At 36.5% G+C, this 24,936-nt stretch overlaps 1 protein-coding gene and 1 long non-coding RNA gene across 3 annotated transcripts in view; one reads left to right on the top strand and one right to left on the bottom strand.

Annotated features, from left to right (window-relative positions):
- Window positions 1–3,095, bottom strand: part of LOC144456989 (uncharacterized) — a 36,734-nt gene extending 33,639 nt beyond the window's left edge. The window contains exon 1 of the long non-coding RNA XR_013486244.1: window positions 3,008–3,095. This is a non-coding gene — a long non-coding RNA (uncharacterized LOC144456989). The remainder of the gene's footprint in view (window positions 1–3,007) is intronic.
- NAPG (NSF attachment protein gamma) overlaps window positions 3,083–24,936 on the top strand; it is a 31,649-nt gene continuing 9,795 nt past the window's right edge. Inside the window, exons 1-8 of one of the 2 annotated variants that reach the window (XM_020985552.2) lie at window positions 3,083–3,351; window positions 13,471–13,538; window positions 17,459–17,543; window positions 18,478–18,495; window positions 19,070–19,100; window positions 22,198–22,307; window positions 22,438–22,504; window positions 23,440–23,510. In XM_020985552.2, coding sequence (XP_020841211.1) covers window positions 3,296–3,351; window positions 13,471–13,538; window positions 17,459–17,543; window positions 18,478–18,495; window positions 19,070–19,100; window positions 22,198–22,307; window positions 22,438–22,504; window positions 23,440–23,510 — 506 coding nt within the window. In that variant the 5' untranslated portion in view covers window positions 3,083–3,295. The remainder of the gene's footprint in view (window positions 3,352–13,470; window positions 13,539–17,458; window positions 17,544–18,477; window positions 18,496–19,069; window positions 19,101–22,197; window positions 22,308–22,437; window positions 22,505–23,439; window positions 23,511–24,936) is intronic. The other variant, XM_078153520.1, reaches the window with a different exon arrangement.

Consider the following 24,936-nt stretch of genomic DNA (forward strand, 5'->3'; position numbering starts at 1 on the left):
TTCTGGAGTTCTCTATATCAATAAAATCACAGGTCCACTCCTTTTCCTGCCAGTCAGTCAACAAGCATTTATTAAGAGCCTACTATGTACCAGGTACTATGCTAAGTACTGAGGATGCAAAGAAAGGCAAAGGACAATCTGCTCTTAGGGAGCTCACAGTTTAACGGGGGAGATGATATTTCAACACAGAGGGCACGCTCTAGAATTCAGGGAGATTGAGAAAATTTTCTTGTAAGAGATGAAATTTGAACTGGGCCTTGTAGGAAACCAGGAAAGCCAGAAAGGGAGATGAGGAAGGAGAGGAATTCCAGGTATAGAGGGACAACTTTTGAAAATGCCTAGAGTTGGGAAATGGGGTGTGTTGTTTGATAAACACCAAGAAGCCAGGATTCATGGATAGCACAGAGGGGAGGAGTGGCATAAAGTATAAGGAGGTTGGAAAGGTAGGAAGGGGCCAGGTTATGAAAGGTTTTGAATAATATCTCCATCATTTTGGATATATTCATATATTTCTATATGTACCATTATCTTCCCTGTTATAATGCAAGCTCATTGAAGGCAGGCACTGGTTTTTTTTGTTGTTGTTGCTGTTTTGTTGGGTTTTTTTTTTTTGACAAGGACCACTCTCCTGAAGGCCTCCTGAAGAACTTAGGAATCGATTGAGATGTGGGAATCATAGCCACAGTACAGCCCAGCCTGGCATGCCCGAATCAAAGAAGGTACTATGCTCTATGAGCAAAGAAGAATTGCAATAGGTCAAAAGAAATATGAGATGCTCAAATTTAGAGATATCACCATTCCAAATGTTCACGTGGACTATTTGTGCTCGACCTATGGTAGAGACTTCTGCTCAGCCACAGCTGGACACATTGTATATTGACCCCGACATGGTGATGTCGTTTTGGTCCTCTTCAAGTATGAAGGACAACAAGTACTTAACACAATGCCTTGGCATATACAGTGGTAAATGCTTAATAAATGTTTGTTTCATAGACAGAGAGACAGATAAAATATTTATTTAACCCATACTCTGTGCCAGACAAATATGAGTAAACAAGATAGTCCCTGTCCTCAAGAAGCTCGGGGCAAGGCAACACATAAAAGGGAGAGGAGGGAGGAATGGTAGGGACTTTTGTTGGGGGTTGAAGAGAAGACTTTGGGGAACTGGTAGCAGTAGAGTCCAAGTTTTTAGCAGGAGGAGGGGGAAATAGGATCATGGCAATAAGGGTGGGATAAGTCTCCAGATTGCTTGTTTGATCTGCATCTCAAAAGAAAAGCACATTCAGGCTCTCTGTGAATTTGGATAACAGGAATTAGGTCTGGCTGAAGGATCTGAATGGTGTTGTGAAGGTTGCTGTGAACTAATGGCAATTAAGGCATGGTAAGAGAACAGGAGAGCTATTTGTACTCTTTTTCATGGCCTAGTGTCTCCTATCCCCCCTCACCTCTAGCAGTTCCAGCCTTTTCAGTTCTGCTACTTCCTGGACCAGTGGGGGTGGAAGTGGGGCAGCATTGGGTATGAGAAGACAGACTCTGTGTATGTGTGTGTGTGTGTGTGTGTGTGTGTGTGTGTGTGTGTGTGTGTGTGTGTGTGGTAGTGTGGTAATGTTTCCTCCAAACAGTGGCTAGGGAAAGGGGAAATTAGAATCAGAGGACCTGGCTTTCCTTTTGAATTCCAGCTCTGCTACTTACTACTTTGCTTGACTTTGAACAAATCCTTCTAAACTTTTCCAGTTTTTCTATCTCTGGAAGGTAAGTTCCTTTGAGGCAGGTATGACTGAAATTCAATTTAAATTGAAAGAGTTCACATACTTATAAATGGTGTTCTACAAGATTCAAATGCTCATTAAGCGCTTAGTATTCCTAAGGTCTGCTGCTAGGCACAGGGTGATAAAACAATAATAGTCTTTGCTCTCAAAGAGTACATTCTGTTAGAATGAGTAACAATAATAGCTCCCATAGCTGGCATTAAAGAGCTAGTTAGCTCTTTAAGGTTTGCAAAGCTCTTTACAATGTTCTTTCACTTAGTTATATACTCAAGAATATCAAGAAGACAGATACGTGTGTACAAAGTAAGTGGGGGCAGCTAGGTGGCAGTGGATAGAGTGCCATGTCTGAAGTCTGGAAGCCTCATCTTCCTGAGTTCAAGTGTGGCCTTAGACACTTTTGAGCTGTGTGGCTCACAGCAAGTCACTTAACCCTGTTTGCTTCAGTTTCCTCTTCTGTAAAATGAGCTGGAGAAGGAAATGGCACTCCAGAATCTCTTCGAAGAAAATCCCAAACAGGCTCAGGAAGGGTCCAACACGACTGAACAACAAAGTGCCTAATAAACGCTTTTCATTTCTTCCTAATTGTTGTACAAATCACATTTACAGAGCAATTTCAAAAGGAAAAAAAGCACTAACAACTTGAGGGTGGGGTAGAGGTGGGATAGGAGATTGGAGATGGGAGGTAGTAGACAACAGAGCTGTGCCTTGAAAGGCTGAAAGACTTGGGATTCTAAGAGTAGCAGAAAAATGAGGAAGCAATGCTTCCCGTCCCTTCTCCCCCTATCCCGCCCCACTTTTGTCTGTCCCCGCCTCAGCAAAATGAAAACGTTGGGCACACAGGAGGTGCTTAATAAATGCTTATTCCCAATGGTGGCTCACTTGTGTGTAAAACATATAGAGTTAAGTTTTAAATTGGGGATATATAATTATACACACACACACACACACACAGAAGGGGAAGTGTTCACATCCTTATAAATGGTGTTCCACAAGTCTTAGTGCGACTTTAACGTACGAAAGCTTAAAACCGTATCAGACTTTTGAGACAGCCTGAATGGGTAATGAAAAGACACGAACAATTTTCAGGGGAACAATGATCTCTTTCACTTTGTTAATCAAAGCGTGTTTGCTGTGATGCTCCCGCCGGGACACTACTCTTTATAAACTCCCAGCCAACTGGAAAAGCCCAGACTCCTCTCCACTCCGGAGGCTAGAACAGAGCCAGGCTTTCCGCCTACCCTCGAGCTGGAAGTACTGCGCAGCTGCCGGCAGTGCAAGCAGACAAGTTAGGAGCACTGCGCTTGCGCCGGCCACCTCACAGTGCGCCCTGACCAGGCTGCGCTCGAGCCGCCATCGTCGCCGGGTTTGAACCTTCCACCCCACCGTAGCCAGATTGCGGGTTAGGCCACTCGGTCTTTCCTTCTTTCTTTCTATCAAATCTCCCCGTCTCCGGCTTCAAACTGGAGTCCTTTACAGCGGCAGGAAGAGGGAGTCCCCTCCGCAGTATCCGAGCCGAGACTGTGGAGATGGCAGCTCAGAAGATCAACGAAGGGCTGGAGCATATCGCCAAAGCAGAGAAATAGTGAGTGAGCCAGACCCGGTGCTGGGGCATGGGTCGCCGTTGTCCTTGAACCAAGGGCTTGCCGTGGACTTGCCATTCCCCCGAACCCTCGGGGAGCCCGGCCGAGGTGCCTGGCGCCCCTGACAGCCCCTGGAGCCTCTCGAGCCCTGGCTGAGAGAAATACTGCACGTCGGAGTAGGGGGTTGCGGTGCACCCTGGGAGTTGTAGTTTGTTCTGTTCCCTACCCCGACCTTCCGGAAGTGGCGGAGGAAGTTATTAGTAATACTGCAGTGTGTGCGCCTTTCTGGGAAATGGGTGTGGGATCTGTGCTTCTGTTCTTGTTTCTTCTAAACGAATCCCAATTGGATACTAACGTAAATTATTATACTAACAAATTCCACTAAGGGGCCCGTTGTCTAATCTGTCATTTCTTCTACCTTGTAAGAATAATAATAATTAGTACGTATTCACATGCTCTTTCATTTAATTTTTGATTTTAGTTTTCCGTATAGAATAAGCTTCTGTAATTGTTGAGAGTGAGATCTAGCCTCTTGTGTAGCACTCTTCTTCCCTTCAGTGCCCGAATTCCTGTAGATTATCCAATAGATTATCCATCTGCCTCTCCTGTGACGATGGCATTGACAGTTGTCATTTGAATGGAGTTATAAATGACAACCACACATGGCAGAAACAGGTGATGTTTTGTGAAGAACCCACAGCACACCTGTGCCTTCCTTCAAAAGCTCCAGAAATCACACCTATTCCATCCATTTCCTTCACTAAAAACTGTTTTCTATCTGAAGCCTTGGGGGTATTTTCTGACTCTTCTCTGGATATCAGCCACCATTCAGTCTCTTCACCAGAGAAAAATAATTTCATTATTGCTTGAATATGTGTAAATATTTGATATGTATGAAGTTTAGATGGTATGTGTTTTATTGTCTTCATTGCTGTAAATTCTTAGAAGGTAAGGATCATACCAATTTAATTTTGTATGGGCTTGATATACTTGGTTAATTAAGTGCTACTGCCTGATGAAGAAGATGAGAGCATGGTATACAGACAACTCATTTTCCATTGGACTACCAGATTATGTATCCCATCTAATCAGTAAATACAGTTTTACTTTCCAGTAGCAGTTAGGGGTGCATGTTTCCATATCCAGTGACTTAAGAAATGTCTTAAGTAAGTTTAGAGGAGTAATAGCTTGCCAGTGAAGGATCTTTTTATTTTAAACTCAGTAATATTTATGATAGGATTCACCATAACACATTTTGCACTCACTCCCCCAGCTTCCAGGGTAAGGTGGAATGTTTAGTGTAGTATATTACTTATTTTTACTGTTACTTTCAGATTATTTTTCCATCTCTCAACAACCTCTTTTTTTTTTTAAAGTCCATGCTGTCCATTTATACTATCCTTTCTCTCTTTTTCATTGTATCTACTGACCTTTAGGATATTCTCTCCTCTTTTTATTCCTTCAGCTCACCACCCCATTCCCTGCTGTTGTCATCTTGACTTCAGTGTCTACTGTGATGACCTCATAATCCTTGAGAAGACCAGTGACATTCATCTTCACTTCAAATACCAACAAATGTGTGACCACACTTTGAATTTCATTATTACAGTTGACTGTTCTTTTCCAAGATTTTGAATTTTAAAATTCCCCTTCTGGGATCTTCAGATTTTTTCTATATATTTCATATAACCCTTTCTTGTTCTCCCAATTCTTTCCTATTCGCTCAGTCCATTCGTGATTTGCCCCCTATGAGTAAATCATAGCATATGCTTTCTCCCCTGTTCTTAAGTGTGCTAAATATTGCTGAAAAAGATCATGAAACTATGCTTTCTGACTTTATTACCATTTCATTTTGTCTCTTGTTTGGGTGGATCATTACTGTTTCTCAGCATTTGATTAATCTTTTGTTGACTTGTTAAGTGATTCTCTACAACTACTGTTCAAATTTTTATATTTTTCCCCAACGTGGCCTTTCTGACTATTTGCAGATGACCTTGACTCTGTTTACTTAGAAGATCAAAGACATCTAAAATTACTTCCCCCAACTTCTTTCCCCTCTACTCTAAAATTTCTTTGTCAAAATATCTTCATCCGTATTCTCTTTGATACTATATCAGAAGTTGCTTATTCTTTCTCAGGCTAACCAAAATATTCACTGACTTAAGCTACCACCTCTTCCAATTCACTTGTTTCATAGATGAAGAGCTAGAGACTCAGAGAGATAAGTAGCTTACTCAAACTTATGGTTATTAAGTTGTAGAATCAGGACTTTAACCCATCTTCTGATACTAAATCCAGTGACCTTTCCACTGTGCCATCCTCCCTTGTGTCCTTGATCCCATCCTATTCTGTCTTCAGGTTCTTATTTTGTAGATTATCTCTTCTGTCTGTCCCTGTTTCTGTCTGTCTAGGTCCCTTCCTTCCTTCTTTCCTTCCTTTCTTTCTTCTTGTTCTACTACTACTACTACTACTACTACTACTACTACTACTACTACTACTACTACTACTACTACTTCTAGAAGAGACTTGAACAGGTTTGAATCAGAGGGGAAACTTACCTTCTCTATGCTTAGTCCAGGCTGAGTCTCTATTTCCCAAGTTCTTTACCAAAAAGTAAAGAATGGGGAACCTAGAACTTGGTAGATATTTTTCTGTCCTCCATCCTTGATGAATTCTTCCCTCATATGGCCAATGCACCAGAAGTTTTGTCCTTGTCTTTCTTGCCCAGTAATAGGCAACCCATTTTGGGCCCCTTAGATAAGCTTCCTCTCTGATTCTGTGTGAGGAAGAGCCATATCTTTGCCTCATTCGTAATCTGGACAAGAAAGGCCTTTTTTTCTTAGTTCATTTGCTCACACTGTTCCTTTTATGTAGAATGCACTTTTATTTTACCATTTTCTTCTGTCTGATATCTTCTAGGTACCTAGTTATTTACAGGTTGTCTCCATTAGAATGTGAGCTCCTTGAGGGCAGGGACTGTTTTTACCTTTATTTGTTTATCCAGTATTTAGCACAGTGGTGGGACACGTATTGTTTAATGAGGGATTGTTTAACCAACTGACTTATCCTTCAAATGATGCCTTCCCTAGTTGCTTACCCTCCTTGCTTCAGTGGTGCTTTGTACTTCTTATATTATACTTTTGTATTCTATCTAATGTCATAGTGTATATGTGCATACGTGTATACAAACACTTCTCCAATAGACTTTCAGCTCTTTAGGGTCAGGGACTTCGAATTGTTCATTCTTGTATTGCCCAGCACCTAGGACAGCTCCTTGAACATTGTTTTGATTTCTCAGCGTTTATAGAGAGAGCAAATATTTTAACATTGAGACTAACAGAAGTAAATATTAAGTGTGTTTGACTAAATTGATATTTCAAGACCCCTCTACTTCTAAATTTTTGATAACGTTTCTTAGTTTCCAGATATCTATAACTGTGTTAACCAAATGTCTCTTATATTTTACAAGGCAGAAAGAAAGTATACTTGATTCCAGATCAGAATATGCCACTATATGCTACTTTATACTATTAAAATTTAATGACTACCATACTTCCTGCTTAACTATAGTAGTTGGAATTGCTTTTAATAAGGATATATAAAAGACATATTTTTTGTTAGACCCTGTGTCCCTATTTTTGGTTAGGAAAATTTGATCACTAAAATCAACAACTTAGAAGATTTAGTAACCTAATATTGTATTCGTTGCAGTGTTTTCTTTCAAATTTTCATAGCGTGAAGAGTTGGAAAGAATCTTAGAGATCATCCAGTCCAAATTTCACATTTTGCAGATCTGGAAACTGAGGCCCAGAAAAGTGAAGTAGTCTGTTCCACATTATGCAGGCATAAATAAATAGCAGAGGTGGAGTTTGAACCTAGGTCCATTAATTCTGAATCTAATGTTCTTTTTACTGAACCACTGGAGCACTAGTGAAGACAGACTGATTGGTTAAAGGCTTTTCTTCTAACAGTCTTGTCCATTCTGCTTATGATTCTTCCCCAGCTTTATTTCCAAAGTTGTTGCTAATGAACTACTAAGTTCATTTAAAAAATCCATATGTATGTATGTGTATTATGTAAGTTATGGGTGTGTTTCATTCAGTGGTTCTGCACCAAATGATGCTTTCTGGTCAGATTGGGTTCCTTCTCTAGGAGGAAGGAGTAGGGGGAGGTAGACAGAAATAGCTAGAATGACTGTTGAAATGATGGGTGCAGTCCATGACATCAAAAAAATTATACCAACTCTGCATTCTTTTTTTCCTTATGATTGATATATTTAGAAGGTGCCTGGGTTTACTTGCCTAAATATGTAATTTTAAAAGAGGCTACCAGCTCCCTTTGCCCCACTGAGTATGAAAGGTGCCCCTAACCTGCTTGGACCTAACCAGCATAGTACTGAGTTGCTTGAAACCTACTATATGTACTCCTTTATCTCTTAGAAACCATTGCAGAAATCTGAGATATTGAGTGACTGGAGAAGCTGATTGGCACTGTATTCTTGTAGTATGTATACTTCACTAATTTGTGTGTTATGTGTGAATGCATATGTTATATGTGTATATGTATATTTGAACATGTTATTATTAAACTATGTAGTTAGATTTAAGGAATATGGGACCACAGTTCTGTTCTGTGAGATGTAGATCTAAACTAATTCACTGAGTTCCTACCACATGCCCAGCACTAAGCTAAGAATGGTGGCAATATAAGAAAATTATAAATCATGATTCTCAACCTTAGAAAGTTTGCAGTTCAGGGGCAGCTAGGTGGCGCAGTGGATAGAGCACCAGCCCTGGATTCAGGAGGACCTGAGTTCAAATCCGACCTCACACACAACACCTACTAGCTGTGTGACCCTGGGCAAGTCACTTAACCCCATTGCCTATCCTTAAAAAGAGGGGAAAAAAAAGAAAGTTTGCAGTTCAGTTAAAGGCATAAAGTAATACTTGTTTTGAAGGATCTTTCCAGTGAACCACTTTTTTCTTATGGTGATAAGACAAAGAAGTATTTCATAAGTGGGCAGCATAGCATTCAGAGAGGTAAATGACTGACCTAAGATTGTATATATAGCAAGACAATTCCACAGTTAAGAACATAGTTAACTTCCTAGAATAGTCAGATATTTAGGATATGAACCAAATGTTCACAGGAATAAAAAGAAATAGCTCCTACGAGTTCTTGCTTGTGAATCTCTTAAAACATTTCATAACTAGATAATTGAATTCATAGTGTGCTTTGACTTAACAGTAGCCTAGAGCTGACCATGGGTCTTTAAAACGTCATGTAAGCTCTTCCGAATTTTGCTATGCTGGAACATTTTTTTGGAAAGTTCTGGTAACAAACTGTTTTCTTTCCTAGCAAAAAAGTAGTTTCCTAGGTGTGGAGATGCTCATTACTAGTAGGTTGGCCACTAGATGATGAATTTTTTGCCCAAGGAAATAAAGAAAAATATAAAATGGTTCGCAGTCCAGTGAGGCCCTCTATTGTTTTTGCAGTGACAATGGCAAAGTAGCAGAGAAGGGGTCAGAGCAAAGATCAGAATTATAATCCTGATAATAATAATTGACATTTATATAGCATTCTAAGGTTTCAAAAGCACTTTTATGCACTTTATCTTATTTGATCAATGCCAGTCCTAAATGATAAGCTAAAAATGAGATGCCAAAGAAGACATTTAATTATAAAGCTGTAGGGCAGTTGTTAGCATTCTCTTCCTCTTCATAGTACCTTATATTTACTTATCTGTGGATTATGTCTGTGCCTCTAAGGACTGCTAAAAATGCATGTAACTATTCCTTTCCACTGCAGGGAATGAGCAGGTGGCAGAGTGGAAAAAAACAACAACCAGGTTGAAATTAAAGAGGTTTGAATTCTATTCCCAAATCTCTTAGTAGTTAGCTTTGTGACTATGGGAAAGTCATTTAGGCAAACTAAAGTCTTGAGAACTTATCTGTAAAATAAGGGAGTTTGGGCTAGGTAACCTCTAAAATTATGTAATCCTTTATCTTTTGTTGATTTTAATTTTATAGTCAGATATTTCCTACCAAGCTATTTTATCACTTCCTTTAAAAAAATCTTTGGCCTTTCCGTTTAATGTTTTTCTGCAGTACTCTTCCATATATTTATTCTCCTTGAGAATGTTAAGTATTCTGATAAGCCAAGTCATGAGAAAAATGTTGTACTTTATTAATGATAGAGATTTCATTTTGCATCGTCACTTATAAATCTACTGTTTTGTTGAATTCTTCATATTCATAATTTCTGAGTTCACAGTAATAATAAATTACCTATGTATGCTCCATCAGTTCCTAAGTCAGTGAGCGCCCAATTTGGTTTTTTTTTTAAGTTCTCTGCTTGCACAAGAAATGGCCTGTACCAGTGGCGTCAAGCTTAAAGAATTTTAATCTGATTTGGGCCTCACTTGCAGCATGCTACAAGTAAGGCCCAAATCAGATTAAAATGTAACAGATAATGTTAATGTGAGGTTTTCTAACCCTGCAGCTCACAGGGATCTTTATTTAGTGGCCCCTGCTTCTTGGGGAATATTTGACAAAATAAATAAAAATATATAATAGATCATAATAAAGTGTTGATATATGGTTTTCTAACTACAGCTTGCAGGGATCCTTATATATAATTAGTGGCTCCTATTTCTATTTGAGTTTGATGTCACTGATCTAAGAATTTTAAGAAGAAATATAGATGAATTTGGTAGAGATTAAGCAATTAACACATGTAAGCACCTGAGCATTATGCTAGGTGATGATGGGAATACAAAGTTTAGAGAGGCATAGCTAGAAGAGAAATTGCTGGCATTGAGTCAGAAAGACCCAGATTTGGATCTCATTTTCAGCATTTATTGTGCTTTATGACCCTTGGTGAGAAACTTAAATTTCTTTGAGACTCAGTTTCTTCATTGGTAAAATGGGGATAATGGTACCTATGATATTTATCTTACTGAGTTGTTAGGAGACTTAAATGAGATAATGTATGTAAAGTACTTTGCAGACGTTAAAGTGTTACATCAGTTTCAGCTGTTATTATTATTTTTATCATCATCATCATCATCATTATAAGACATTAGCCTGCTTGCCTGGAATTTGTGGTCAAGGAGGGGGATGTTACATGAACACAGATTGCATATGACACAAAATTACAAGAGCCTTGCACAATGCTTCACATATATCAGGCAGTTAATGTTTGGTTAATTGAATAAATACATTAAAGAATTACAAAACAGTGCTATGTGACCAGAGTGGTAATGTTAGAAAACAAAGTACTGATGAGAATCAGAGGATCAAAGAAGACTTCAGGTATTACATCCCCTTTTAAGTTGGTCTTTAAAGGATGGACAGGCTAACTGGTTAAAGCAGGGCATTCCAAGCGTAGGAGTTAGCTTAAGCAACTGCTTGGAGTTGTGAAAATACAGTATATTTGTAGAAGCTGAGAACTGTCCAAGTTGATTGATATATGACTTCTACTTTTTGTCTGTGTGTCTGCTATTCAAATCTAAGTCTTTCTATGCAGTTTCTCAATCTAGTATTTTCCCAGTATATACAACACTGTAATGGTACTGGATTTGAAATCAGCATAGAAGAACCTGGATTTGAATTCTGTCTTTGACTTTTATTAACCGTGTTGCTTTGGGCAAGTCACTTAACTTTTCTGAAACTCAGTTTCCTCGTCTTTAAAATGGTAGTTTTAATACATGAAAAGATCTACCTCACCCTCTCAAATTGTTTGGAGCACAGTGCTTTGCAAACCTTAAAGCAACATATACATTTGAATTTCAATATGATTGTATCTTGGCTCTTTTATTGTAATCTTGATTTCATGGTTGTAATATGTATCTCATTATCTTTGTAAATTAAGCTACATTATATAGGCAAAGTATCTTTTATATGTATGTCTTCCAAATCTATAGAGTTCCTTTATAAACTTTTCTTTCTTCAGAGCATAATGTAACTTTTTAAAAGCATTTTTTGCCTATTTGCATAAAACAAACAAAAAATACAGTGATCATACAATTATTCTTTGTTCTACAGAGTTGGACCAAACTGTTGTCATTATTAAAGAAAAATCATATTTAACATAGCTAAGAGAACACATGAAAACATGAGTAATATTATGGCTGAATTAAGGCAACATGGATATTATATCTTGGAACCAGGGGTTTTAACATTGGAGATTATTTTTATGATAAGTTGACAGAGTTCAACATTTCCATAACTAGATGTAAGGAAATATTGCTTTGTCTATAGTCAGTATGAGCTATTAACTAATTTTTGCTGTATCACAGAATCTCAGAATTTGAGAATAAGAAAGGATCTCACCAGTCATGTAGTCCAGCTCATTACACAAAAGGAATTCCCACTATGACATTAGTTGACAAGTGATATATAGAAGAGCAATATGGAATTTGAACCTGTAATACTAAATATTATTTGAAAGGTTATATAATTTAAAATTCATCATGAGTGAGCATGTTTGGTAGGTTGTTAAATCATTTTAATGAATATTATTTTATGTTGTATTAAAGCAAAAAGTTGATTATATCTCCATAATAAATGCTTGTTGAATTGAATTCAATTTCATGTTTCTGAGTATAGATTCATGGTCCTCAAAAGGAAGGAGGAACTTTTCTTGGCTCTTAACCTTGCCCAGTTATCTTCAGGGATGCTTGCTTTTGACATCTCAGACTTCTTCCTGAGACTGTCAGGAATAATTCACTGATTGTGCCTTATTTTATGCAGGAACATTTACAGTTGTGTTTATACAGAAATGTTATGAGAGGAGATAAGGTATTTTAGTATTTTGACACATTTCTTAATATTTGAGGTTCAGTATCTTTTTATTTGTTTATTCATTTTTCAGTCGTGTCCTACTCTTCATGACCCCTTTTGGGGTTTTCTTGGTAAAGATACTGGAATGATTTGACATTTCCTTCTCCAGCTCATTTTACAGATGAGGAAGCTGAGGCAAATAAGGGTTAAGTGACTTGCCCAGGGTAATACATCTACTAAGTATCTAAGGTCAAATTTGAACTCAGGTCTTCCTGACTCCAGGCCTGGCACACTATCCACTGTGCCACCTAGCACAGTAGTATCTAGCACCTAGTATCTACATATACCCTAATTTATTTTTTATTGAACAGTAGGATCTGGGGCACACTCTTATTCTTTTCTTTTTATCTTGAATCATTGTCTTGATCCTAGTAGCTAAATCTTCACGGTTGATCTTCATTATGGTATTTCTCTTATTATGTACAATGTTCTCCTTATTCTGCTCATTTCAGTTTGCATTGGTTCATATAAGTCTTCCTAGGTTTTTCTGAAACTGCCCACCTCATCATTTCTTATAGCACAATAGTATTCCATCACAACTATTTGCCACAGCTTGTTCAGCCATTCCCCAGTTGATGGGCATCACCTCAATTTCTAATTTTTTGTGGGGCAGACTTGAAAAAAGTGCTTAATGCCATGGTGCTAGCCACTTACCAGGTAAGGGCATATATACAAATGTTAAATGAAATACTTGGCTAAAAGAAAATAAATTGATAACTTTTGGTCCTGGCACATAGTGTCAAAAAATGATTTGGTGTGTGCCTGGTAGCAAGTTGAACATGTATATGTGAGCTGTTATGGATTCTCCAGCTCTAGGCTTCTGTTTTATTGGACAAGCTGGGTCCCCCTTTTGTCTTTGAGATTGACGTTGTGGTATGATCACAGAATGCTATCAATTGAATGGAAATTCACTGCATTTAATGTGCAAAGGACAATGTTTAGAAAATGGAAACATACTGAAGACAATTTTTGTATTTCTTTTTAAAGAAACTTAAATGATCAACTAGTAGGTTACTTGGTAATTCAAACCTTGTCCATTTGGGTTACAGTACAATGCTGTTGTTTTGTAATTGTGAACCCTTTAATAAAGGAAGGAATGAGTAATTTAAATTAATTGTCATTAAATGTTGGGTTAGAAAGCCCTTTTGTTTTATCTCTGCTATAATTCAGTTTCTTAAGGTTATCTTTGTCAATAATACTTGCTAATGCATCATGATTCATCTGACTTAGAAATGTAGATGATCAGCTGTATTAAAGTTGTCTTCTTTTTCACTTTAGCCTGAAAACTGGTTTTTTAAAATGGAAGCCAGATTATGACAGTGCGGCAACTGAATATGGGAAAGCAGGTAGGAATGATCTAGACTTTTAGATCCAGTGCTATATCTTAAAATAATCATTTGCTTCCATCTAGCATGACATTAATGCAAATAGATCTCTTTCTAGTTTTAACAGCAAGACTGTCATATGCCTTTGGTTTTTCTTCAACTTAATTACTGATGGCCTCCTTCATTGTTGGGCTATGATCTACTGCTTCCTTTCATCTGAATAGTGAGAGTGGTGGCACTCAGAAATAGATTTTAGTACTTTTAATGTGTTATTATTCTCTTGCTCCTCCCAGCTTTGTGGTAATCATGGTGATTTAACGTGTTACATATTGTATAACTTTTGCTATAATATTAATTTATAGACCTTTTCATGGCAAAGTGGAAAATATCTTGGTTGTTTGTTTAATTCTCATATAAGATGATCTATGTGTTTTCTGGAAACAGATGTAATGGTATGTTTATGCAAGTTAGACTTTTTCAGTTTGATATTAAGCCACATGGACACTTTAGAATCATAAAATAATAGTTCCAGAAGAGACCTCAGAGGTAAATTTGTCCCACCCGTGTCCCCTCACAGCATGCCCAGCATGTGGTCATCCAGTCTTCACTTGAAGGCCTGCATTGATGGGAGGCATGTCCTAAGGCAGTCCATTCTATTTCTAGATAGCTATAGTTGTTAGGAATTCCTTATATTTACTCCAAATTGGCTTCTTTGTAGCCTGTGGTCCTAGTAACCCAGTGGTCCTAATTCTGCCTCTTGAGGCCAAGCAGAATAAGTTTAATTTCTCTTCCATATACCAGCTTTTGGTTTCAAGTCTTCTCACTATCTGGGTCACCCTCCTCAGGACAGGCTTCTAGATTAGCAAGATTTTTCCTAGAATATGGCACCTAGAATTGGACATAAGTATTCCAGCTGTGGACATTCTACTTCTCTTAATTAGTTCAGTAGGGTTTTTTTGTTTGTTTTTTGGAAAGGGTTAATGGTTCCCCCCTTTTCAAATACAAAACTAATTGGTTTGATGTGTGAGTTATAGTTAATTTGTGGTTAAAATTCGGGTTCAATTTGGGGGGGCAATAGATTTGTATGCTTTATTACAGTTTTTGACCCATAATTTAGTTTATCTTTATTACACTATATTGCTGTACATAAGTTGGCTTTTTAAGGTTAAAAGATCTGCTTTTGAATTAGCTTGTAATACTATTATTGTTAGTTACTAAGCACCTTCACCCCAGATTAACACAAGTATATGGCAGACATAAGCTATCTCTTTTCACTCTTCTGAGGCCTGCTAATTGTAAGCAATGATGATACCCAGCAGTAGTGGGGAGCTGAGAATATACTGAAGGTAGATAGTTCCCCATTTAGTCACTTGTTGAAAGCATGGTACTTCCTGGGCTTCGAATTGGTACTAATGTTAGAATTGGAAAAGCAGTAGCAGGAGAATGGGAGAAAGATGAGGGACCATATACAATAAAGAAATATTTATATACCTATAATTGAATGGAAGAGCATAAGAAGGCAAGGGAAGGAGAGTCTTAGGCTGAGTAGGACTGTTTGATGTTCTTTCCTTCCTTTCTTTTTTCCTCAAACTTTTATCCATCACCACCAATAAAATCATAGGTCTCGGAAAGGTAAGACAAGTCTGTCTTCTCCTTTACATTGTACTTCCATGTTGTCCTCCCTCCCCAAAGTACCAAAATAGTTCCAGTCATCTGTAGTTAATCTCAGTAGGGTATTAGTATAGTTAGAGCATAAGAGGGGCTTTTTAACTGAAATGAATCTACATTTGGTGAAGTGGGTGGGAAACATGTGATCAGAGGCTGCTCTGATGTACTTTTCTACTATTCAAGGGCAGGTTCTTCCAACCCTTGATACTCTCAACTAGTAGGACCATAGAGTAAAATACATGGAAAATCAGCATTGCTTAATAGCATGTATGCAGCCACAAAGAACTTGTTCATCCTGTTCACCTTGGTTAGAAGCTGGAGGAGATGGAAGTTGGGGTGGGGAAGTTCAGTGAAAACAAAGTGTTGTCCCGGAGTGAGGAGGAGGGGGTAAGAATTTGGGTTGGCATAGCAAATAACTGAACCAGAATAGTGTGCCAGGGGAGATGGGGAAAGGGAGTAGGAGAAGAGGAGGGCTTGGGTCTACTATGACATTTTAAACCCTAACTTTTAGTTGTTTCACAACTTTATCTTTGTGCCTTGATATTATATTCAAACTTGAGGCTGCCATCAAAGTTATACAAATAGTAGCAGTTGTAGTATTTTTTTTTAGCCATGTAAAGGCTTAATAGTATTACAGCGTGAAGTTTCTTCTGTACATCCTAATAATGTAATACCTTTAAAAATCAAAGGTAGATAGAGTAGATAGGTAGAATTCTCTTTGAACCTTGTTTTAGTCCAATATTTTCCTCCTTTAGGAAGTATTCTTGTAGTAACATTTCTACTTCAATAGCATTATTTTCATATCAGTCTTCAATTCTGGTGCCCTTTAGGAGCAATGGGTTAGGGTTATTCGGCAAATTGTATGGCTGCTAACACTTGTTTGAATGCTACATTAACCATTCTGTATTAATCCTACTATACTAAGACTGCAACTATCCAATTAGCTCTTCCAAGGTACAAAAAGAGTAATTTTTCCAAAGCATTTAGCAAATGTTAGGATGTTTGGTTGTAATTTATATTTTTGACAGAGACTCTAGCTCTGCAAAAACTTTTGAAGTATGGATTGTTAAAGTAATTATGTGTGGGGAGAAAGTAAACAAAAGGAAGGCTTCTTTTAAGATAGCGTGTTCAGTGTTTTATTTGGAAAGAGTACAAATGATGATATGAACTCTTAGTGTATTTTTTATTAGTGAATTAAAAACTACTAATTTGCTACTTTTTGATCTAAAGAAATCAGAGTTTCATTTTCATTTTGACTGTTACTGTTACAGCTTCCTGAAATTTAGCAAACTTTTAAAGGAAGATTTCTTTATTTCTGGACTATATTTAATACTGAAAAGAAGAAAGGCGGCTCTGAAAGGGTTGATGCCACAAGTGACTATAAAAAATAGATAATTAGAGAATCTTCAAATAAAAAATTTTTAAAAGAATAAGTCATCAGAATTGTGTGGCTAGAAAAAAATGATATATCAAAAGCAAGGAACAACCAAGAGACAGTCCACATATGCTCTATTTGTATCTATCAAATGTTAAAAAAAAAATAAGAGTAAAATGGCAAGGTCCCTAGCTCACTGAATGGACCACCCTGTGGTGAATTTAGAGGAGGACATGGATGAGAGAATCATAGATGGTTAGGCATAGACAGGTTGTGAACTTCATTGTTGGAGGAATTATATTAGTGAGTGACAGAAGGGAAGAGGACTTGTCCATTTGGCTTTAGGCAAGTCACTTTAATCAATCAACAAACATTTATGAAGCACCTGCTGGATGCAGGGCGCTGTACTAAGTGATACAGAAAGAGGCAGAAGGCACTCTGTGCTGTCAAGGAACTTACAGTCTTTTGGGAGAGACAACGTGCAAATAGATACATACAAAGCAAAGACAAAGGGGAAACAATTAGCAGAAGGAAGACATTAGAATTGAGTGGGGTTTGGAAAAGCTTCCTGTAAAAGATGGGATTTTTATTGGACCTCAAAAGAAGCCAAGGCAGTTAGTAGACAGACTTTACTTTTCTGAGCCTCAGTTTCCTCATCTGTAAAATGGAGGAGGTGGACCAGATGGCCTTTGAGGTCCCTTTCTGCTCTGAATCTTTTATCTTAGAAGATGACAGATCCATTGAAGTATTCTTTTTATTCTCTTTTTCTAAGCTCTGTATAAGGTTTTTGAAAATAAGCCCTTTCAATAATATTTTCCCTAATGTAATGATTCATTTTGTTTTTTTCTCAAGTGATAAAAATAGAAACAAGATATTTTTTCTTTTTGCTTTATTTCAGCTGTTGCTTTTAAAAATGCCAAACAGTTTGATCGAGCTAAAGATGCCTGTCTGAGAGAAGCTGCTGCACATGAGAATAATAGGGCGTATCTTTTCGACATCATTTAAAATGTCTTTTTAAGGAATTGAATCTATCATTGGTTAAAAATATATCTTAGTTGACACTAATTATTTTCCTTAGTTATGAATTTGTCTCCTGTGAAGGAAAGCGCAATTATTAATTTATAAACAAATGAAAGCCTTAATATTTTTATGCTTTTTCAAATTGTTTGTTCTTAATGAAGTAGGTGTGTGTTTATATTCACAGAATTAATCTGGGAAAAGAATGTCTTTCAGATATTTATTTTTGTGTTTCTGCGTTTGGTACCAGCGTTAAATTCTCATCTCCTTCCTCCCACAGGGTATGGGGTGAAGGATATATGTATCAAGTAGTTAATAATTTTTAAGCACCTATACTATGTGCAAAGTGCTAATATCAGTGCATCAGAAATACAGATACAAAATTGAGATAAATCTCTGCCCTCAGGGAGGTTACATTCTACTGGAATGGTACAGAGAAATAAAATAGCAAATAAATTGAGCCAATAAAACTGTTAAATGACTTTTAAAGAGATATTCTGATCTACTTTGATTTTGCATTTTTGGTGTTGCGGCTGATAAACAGGTTGAAGTGAAAAATTGCCCTGAAGTATTTAAAACTTACTGAATGAAAAACTTCTCATTCTGTCTCCATTAAAAGATAGCTATAATGATTTTTAATTTTGGTTGGGCTTGTTAAATCAACACATATTGGAAATTTAAAAAGAAACCATGCTGTGTTTCTTTAGCATGTATAGTTTTTTAGGAAATGTCTGTTATAGTCATGTATGTGTTTTTACATGTATGTACCATAATTTTAGGAGAGATGAATTGATTTATGTCATATTTCACTTAACTTTGTTCCTATTAACTGGTAAATGTCTAGACATGTGTTCCTTTCTTTTGTTTTTATCTTTAACTCTGACTCCTTCACATCCCCAGTCTTTTTCATGCAGCCAAGTAAGTTCTTTATTCCCACCTACCTAAAATATTTGAATGTTTCCCAGTTTATGGAAGCAAAGTTCTATTGATTTAAAATGTTTTTTTCTTCTTGTTTCTACTTACAAGAGCATTAATTTAAAATTTGAACGTGTACTTAAGTTGCAATACATTATCAGGATTGTCTTTTCCTGTCAACCGTAGAAAAAAGTTTAGGCCTTTTTATTCTGCAGATTAAAAAAGGAAGAACTACAAATGATCTCTTCTTTTTCCCTTCACTTACAGTAATTTTAAAAGTTATTCATCTGTGGAAGATTAGGAAGCTTGATCCTATATTTAAGTCTTCTAAAAAACTTTTTTAGCTGTATGAAGTACCTTTCATCATCTACTTTATATTGTACCAAAAATACAATATAAAAAAATGGCAGTGTAAGCATAATAAAACGAGGAAGTATGGTTGCACCCAGCTGTTTTAGTATTATTAAATGAGACAGTTACTTTTACTGAGTAGTAAAACCCAGAACCTTTTCCCCCTTTCTCTTCATTTAATTAAAATCCATTATGAAGGAAATTTATATTTTCTCTCTTTTTGCAGGGCTTATGAACAAGCTGGCATGATGTTGAAGGTCAGTATGGCACAGCTGCTACATAGGTAGTATGACTTGTTATACTATTCCAAAATATTAAATATCAAAGTTATGTTTAGGTTGAAAGGTCACAAGCTAAAAAATGTTAAGCATGTTAGAAAGACTATTTCTTAAATAGTGCTTGTCAGATTGTAGATGGAAGTAGGGCATTAATGACTTTTTAAAAAAATATTTTGTTAAATATTTTCCAATTATATTTTAAAAGATTTTTACCATCCATTTTTTGAAAAATTTAAGTTTCAAATTCTTTCCCTCCCTCTTCCCCCCCTCCCAGGAAGAATTTGATATTGATCATACATGTGAAGTTACACAAAACATATTTTCATATTAGCCATGTTGTGAAAGAACACAGACAAAAATTAAAACAAGAAAAATAAAGTATGCTTCAATCCGCATTCAGAGTTTATCAGTTCTCTCTCTGGAAGTGGATAGCATTTTTCATCACGGCTCCTCTGGAATTATCTTGGATCATTGTCTTGGTCAGAATACCTAAGTCTTTCACAGTTAATCATATTGATGTTACTGTGTGCATTGCTCCTGGTTCTACTCACTTCACTTTGCATGAATTCATACAAGTCTTCCAAGGTTTTTCTGAAAACATCCTACTTGTCATTTTTTATAGCACAATTGTATTTCATCACAATCATGTACCACAACTTGTTCAACCATTCCCCAATTGATGGGCATCCCCTTGATTTCCAATTCTTTGCTACCACAAAAAATAGCAGGTGTTGGAATGACTATGACCTGAGTAGGGTGAAAGGGGATCACCCAGGAATTGGTTGTGATGTTAGAGGAGCAAGTGGAAGAAAGAGAAGATGTGGAGGCAGTTCTTGTGTGTGGAGCCTGGGCAGTGGCAGCTGCTACCCTTTCCTTCTTGCTGAGTTTTCTAGAAAGTTTCCAGAAATTGCATTTTAAATGTTAAATTTTATAAGCTATGCTGTTTAATCTGAAAATGGTCATCAACATATGGGTGATATTAACAGACCCATTATAATTTTGGTGTTTTCTCAGCTTTAGAGGACTAATGTGAATATGCTTGATTATCTGAACAGCTTGTTTGATTTAATTTTATGTTGAGGGAATAGAGAGGTTTTATTTTTGTTTGCCTTTTACATTTTAATGGAGAGGCAAACCTTTTTGGCTCAGAAAAAAGACTTTAACTCTAGCGTTTTTGGATTGTGTTATTTTCGTTAAGGCAGTTAATACTACTTTTGCTCACAAGTTTTGAAAATCATGGAAGGGGTTAATATCTCTCAGTATGGGGGAAAGAAGTCATTGATTTATGTCTTGTGATAACTGGCAGTCAGGGTATCACAAATCCATATAGGCATTTTGAAAGATAAAAATTCTGATTCATTTTAGTTTTAAGTGTTTAAGCTGAATAGTAATTGAAGGAGGAAATTTAGCTTTTTATTTTTTGTATATGTTGATACAAATATTTTATGATGAGATTACTTATCCACTTTAATTGTAGCCAAAACATTCAAAACATTTATTGCAAAACTTTATTTTGGGGGGCTTAAATTATAATAAAAATCATTTCCTGGCTGAAACTTAATCTAGAATTTAACTTTGGTGATTCAGACTAATTTATCAATAATAATAGCTCCTCAAAGAGCTAGTGTTTAGTGTTGAAACCTGAGTTTCCCCCTTTCCTTGATTCCCCTTAGAACTAAATACAAGAGAACTTAAAAGATTTCTTTCCTGCTGTCACATACCTAACCAGGTCCAAATTGAGCTGTGACTCCTGACATTACAGTACAAGATCTTGATGCTGGGTCGCCTTCCTCTCCATAGTCTTGTTTCCCAGCTAAGTCTATATTGAAACAGCTAATAGGGTTGAGTCTTCACCAAAGCTTACCATTATGACATATTTACAACTGTTTAATTTGAATGTTTGAAGGCAGAGTTTAGAAAGATTAAAAAAGTAAATTCAAGTGGATTGGCAGACAGATTTAGGAAAAGCATTTTGTCATGTATTTGAATTCAGTAAACATGTACAATTCCAGGCAATATTATGAGTCCTGAGCTTCATGGTTCTGAATAAAATCTATTGGCTAAACTTTCCACCCATTTTTCATGTAAACCTTTATGTCAGTGAATTGTGAGACCTGTGGCTAACTTCTAGACAGAGGTATGCAATGTGCCCCAGAGCTCTTGTATCCACTTCTGGTTTTACTATTTTCTAAATCTTAAGAACTGTATCTTATTTGCCTCAAAGGGACCATGTGGTTTAAAAAGTGGCCAGATTGAAATAATAACATTTTTACTTTATGCTTCGTAATTGAAACCTTTCTACCAGCTCATAGGAAAGTTCTGAGTGGCACAGCCGAGAAGTTGGCAGTATGTCAGTTTGAAAGGAAATGCCAGGATTATGGTAGGGCTTCTGATGCTCAGAAAATGAAGGTAAAACGTTTATAAATCATGCTTAATCTTTATCTAATGCCAATAGAAGGGGTATTGAGTGTAGAAATGTCGGGATCATATCTGTGTATGAGGGATAATAATTGAACGGCCATGCTTCTGAGGGAATAAGCATAGAGACACAAGAGGTAGGAAACTCTAGCTGCGATATAGGCCAGTACCAGGGTCCATGAGGAGTATACACCTGAGTTGATGGTGATGGAAATGAAGAAAGGATACATGTGACAGGTGTGCACAGATATTATTTTTTCTCTCATCTTTTTTCTCAATTACATGTGAAAATTTTTTTAGCATTCATTTTTTAGAATTCTCTCCCTCACTCTCTCTCCTTCCTGTCTTTGAGAAGGCCAGCAATTTGATAAAGATTATACATGTGAAGTCCAATAAAGCATACTTCCATATTAGCCATGTATATGTATAGAAATTAATATATTTTGATTTGATTAGATGCAACATAGGTCATGTATGTACTCATGAGAATTCATCCAATCCTGTATATTGTGTGTATGTGTGCATACGCAGAAATCTAGGTAGTCTTGTGAAAATCACATGGAAGAAATTTGTTGAACTTGGCTTTCCTGTGTTTTAGGTATTAAGTCAGTAAACTATAAGTTTCTTCCCTGACCCATAGTGTATCTCTTGACTAAAGGAGATGCAGAAATTACCTGAAGCTGTTCAACTGATTGAGAAGGCCAGTATGATGTTTCTGGAGAATGGGACACCTGACACAGCAGCCATGGCCTTGGAACGGGCAGGAAAGTAAGTCCCTGAAATATTGCTGGAAATGAGTGAGGGGAAGGCATAATTTTTTCTGATTGCAATCAAATTCCTGGAAGAAGGTGCTTCCCATTCCTAACTTAAACAATAACAATTGTCTTGTTCATTTTAGACTTATAGAAAATGTGAACCCTGAAAAGGCTGTACAGTTATATCAACAGACAGCTAATGTGTTTGAAGTAAGTTTTCACTTTTCTTGACTATTGGACATGGCCTTGAAATTTATTGAAAAAGGGACATGTGGGGCAAAAAACCCCTCACTAAATGGGTATGATTTAGTGTGGATTTGGATAGTAGAGGCTGTACATTGCAGTTTGCAAAGCTATGTGTTGGGTCCATCATTCACTAACAACTTCTACTCATTCCCCAATTTTGAGGAACTCTTGTCTTTGTCAACTTAGTATTTTTTTTAATTGATGTTTATCATGTTTATACCATACTAGAATTCCAGTTCAAATAATTAGAATGTAATAAAATACGCTTCAAACTAAAGCTTCGCTTTCAGTTCAAGTGTTTATTATCTCCTGTTGTACAAAGTGTTTGTTGTTGTTGTTTTGAGAAGGAAGGAATTGGGCACCAAGAACAGTAAGACAGTCTCCATCTTCATACCACTGACATTCTACAATAAAATTCTGCTAATGTGAACTTTTTTAGTTGTCTGGCTAAATACATAGGAGTTTACTGTACATTATTTTCCTTTTCTGCCTTCAGTGGGAAATATAGGAAGAAGATAAATAAATACTCCTTTTTTTTTCACTAAAAGAAAGTTATCTCCTTAACATAGGCCAAGGAATTATATTGAATAACCTTCTGAAACCTCTTCCACATTCACATTCTAATTCCATTCCCTTCTGTTATCAGAGATCAGTGAAATGGGTTTGGAGGATGGGATAATGCTACTTAGAAAATGTGCTTTCTTTGGTAGATTGGTTTAATTTTTTTTACTTAATCATATCATGAGAGAAATGTAAATAGGACTTTCTTTTTCTTTTTTTTTCTTTTTATCCCCAGTATATAGTACAGTTCCTTGCACATAGTAGATGCTTAATAAATGCTTGCTGAATTGACTTAATGATCAAAATTGGCAACATGTCCTTTTCTTGCATTTCCTAAGAATGAAGAACGCCTAAGACAAGCAGTTGAATTACTAGGAAAAGCCTCACGACTTTTAGTACGAGGACGTAGGTATGTTTTTTAACACCATATTCTATTTGTGTTTTTATTTTCCATGAGCCATGTTTGCAGCCATTAAATAATGTGAGGAACAACACGATATTTGCTAGGTGCAAATTGCAAATTAATGTTCATAGACAAAACCACCATACTGAACACTATCCATATTCTGTTAGCCCTAAAAATGTCAGTTATTTGCCAGTGTTTTAATGAATTGTCAAATGTTTCTGCCTTCTGAAATAATTATTTCTTGATCTATCTTCTGTGTAACTTTTGTGTTGCCTCTACTGAGAATTGAGAATTATAGAGATATTAGTAACAAGATTCTTTAAAATATTGGACCAAGAAAAATGGATATTGTCTTATTGAGTCAAGAAAACAATATTGTCAAATGGGGATAACGAAATAAGATATAAATGTCTGGAAACAAGAAAGCTGAAATCTTTGCATTTCTCTCCCTTTTCCCCCTCTGTTTTTTTTCTTTTCTTTACTCTCATGTGAAACATCTTTCAGCACTGGGGAAAAGGATGTGTTGGTTTCAGTACACAAATTCTGTCTTTTGTAAAATCCCAGTGGCTAAAATCTAGTTTTAAATAGTTTTGATATGAGTCAGGCATTCCATCATCAAGCATTTACAAAGTGCCTACTATATACTAGGCACTGTGCTAAGTTCTGGAGATGTGAAGAAAGGCAAAAGGCAGTTCCTTCATGCAAATAGCTCACAGTCTGGTGGGAGAGGTAACATGCAAACAACTATGTACAAGCAAGATATGGAGGAGAAAAACTGAACGTAGTCTCAGAGGGAAGATACTAAGATTGAGAAGGATTTGGAAAGGCTTCTTGCAGAAGGTAAAACTTTAGCTGAGATTCGAAGGAAGCCAGGGAGATAGTCTTCAAAAGACTCTGTAGATATGCAAATAAATAAAAATATAATATACATATATATGTACATATATATAGTATATGTATTATACATTATATATTATATATATGTGTGTCACATGCACACACATATATATATATGTAAATACACACACACACACACGTAATGAAATCTGGCCATTTTCTAATCATTTTAGCAGGGCATAATTCTGTGCTATGTTTGAACTGATACAGAAAAAGACCTGAGAATGGTTTTTGGTCATGAGATGCAAAGCAACTAATTGACAAAAATGGTTTTGCAGAGCAACTTCTGAGGCCAAATTAAGACATGTCTTTATCTTTATAAAGAATGTGCCATTCTGTGACTCAGAGGTATGTTCCTTTCCATAGAATTTTCTAAGAATTCAGCACACACATCTGTGTTTCAAACTATACCATGTTTTTATATAAAGCAGCTAAATGAATTGTACTGTTATAGTGTTAATGGGTAATGAAAGGCATTGGGGAGCACAAGAAAAGCTGTAGTTACAGAGGGATAACTGGGACCTTTTATGTA

This window comes from Phascolarctos cinereus, unplaced genomic scaffold (genome assembly GCF_003287225.1).
Source record: "Phascolarctos cinereus isolate Bilbo 61053 unplaced genomic scaffold, phaCin_HiC Scaffold_4;HRSCAF=312, whole genome shotgun sequence".
NCBI lineage: Eukaryota > Metazoa > Chordata > Mammalia > Diprotodontia > Phascolarctidae > Phascolarctos > Phascolarctos cinereus.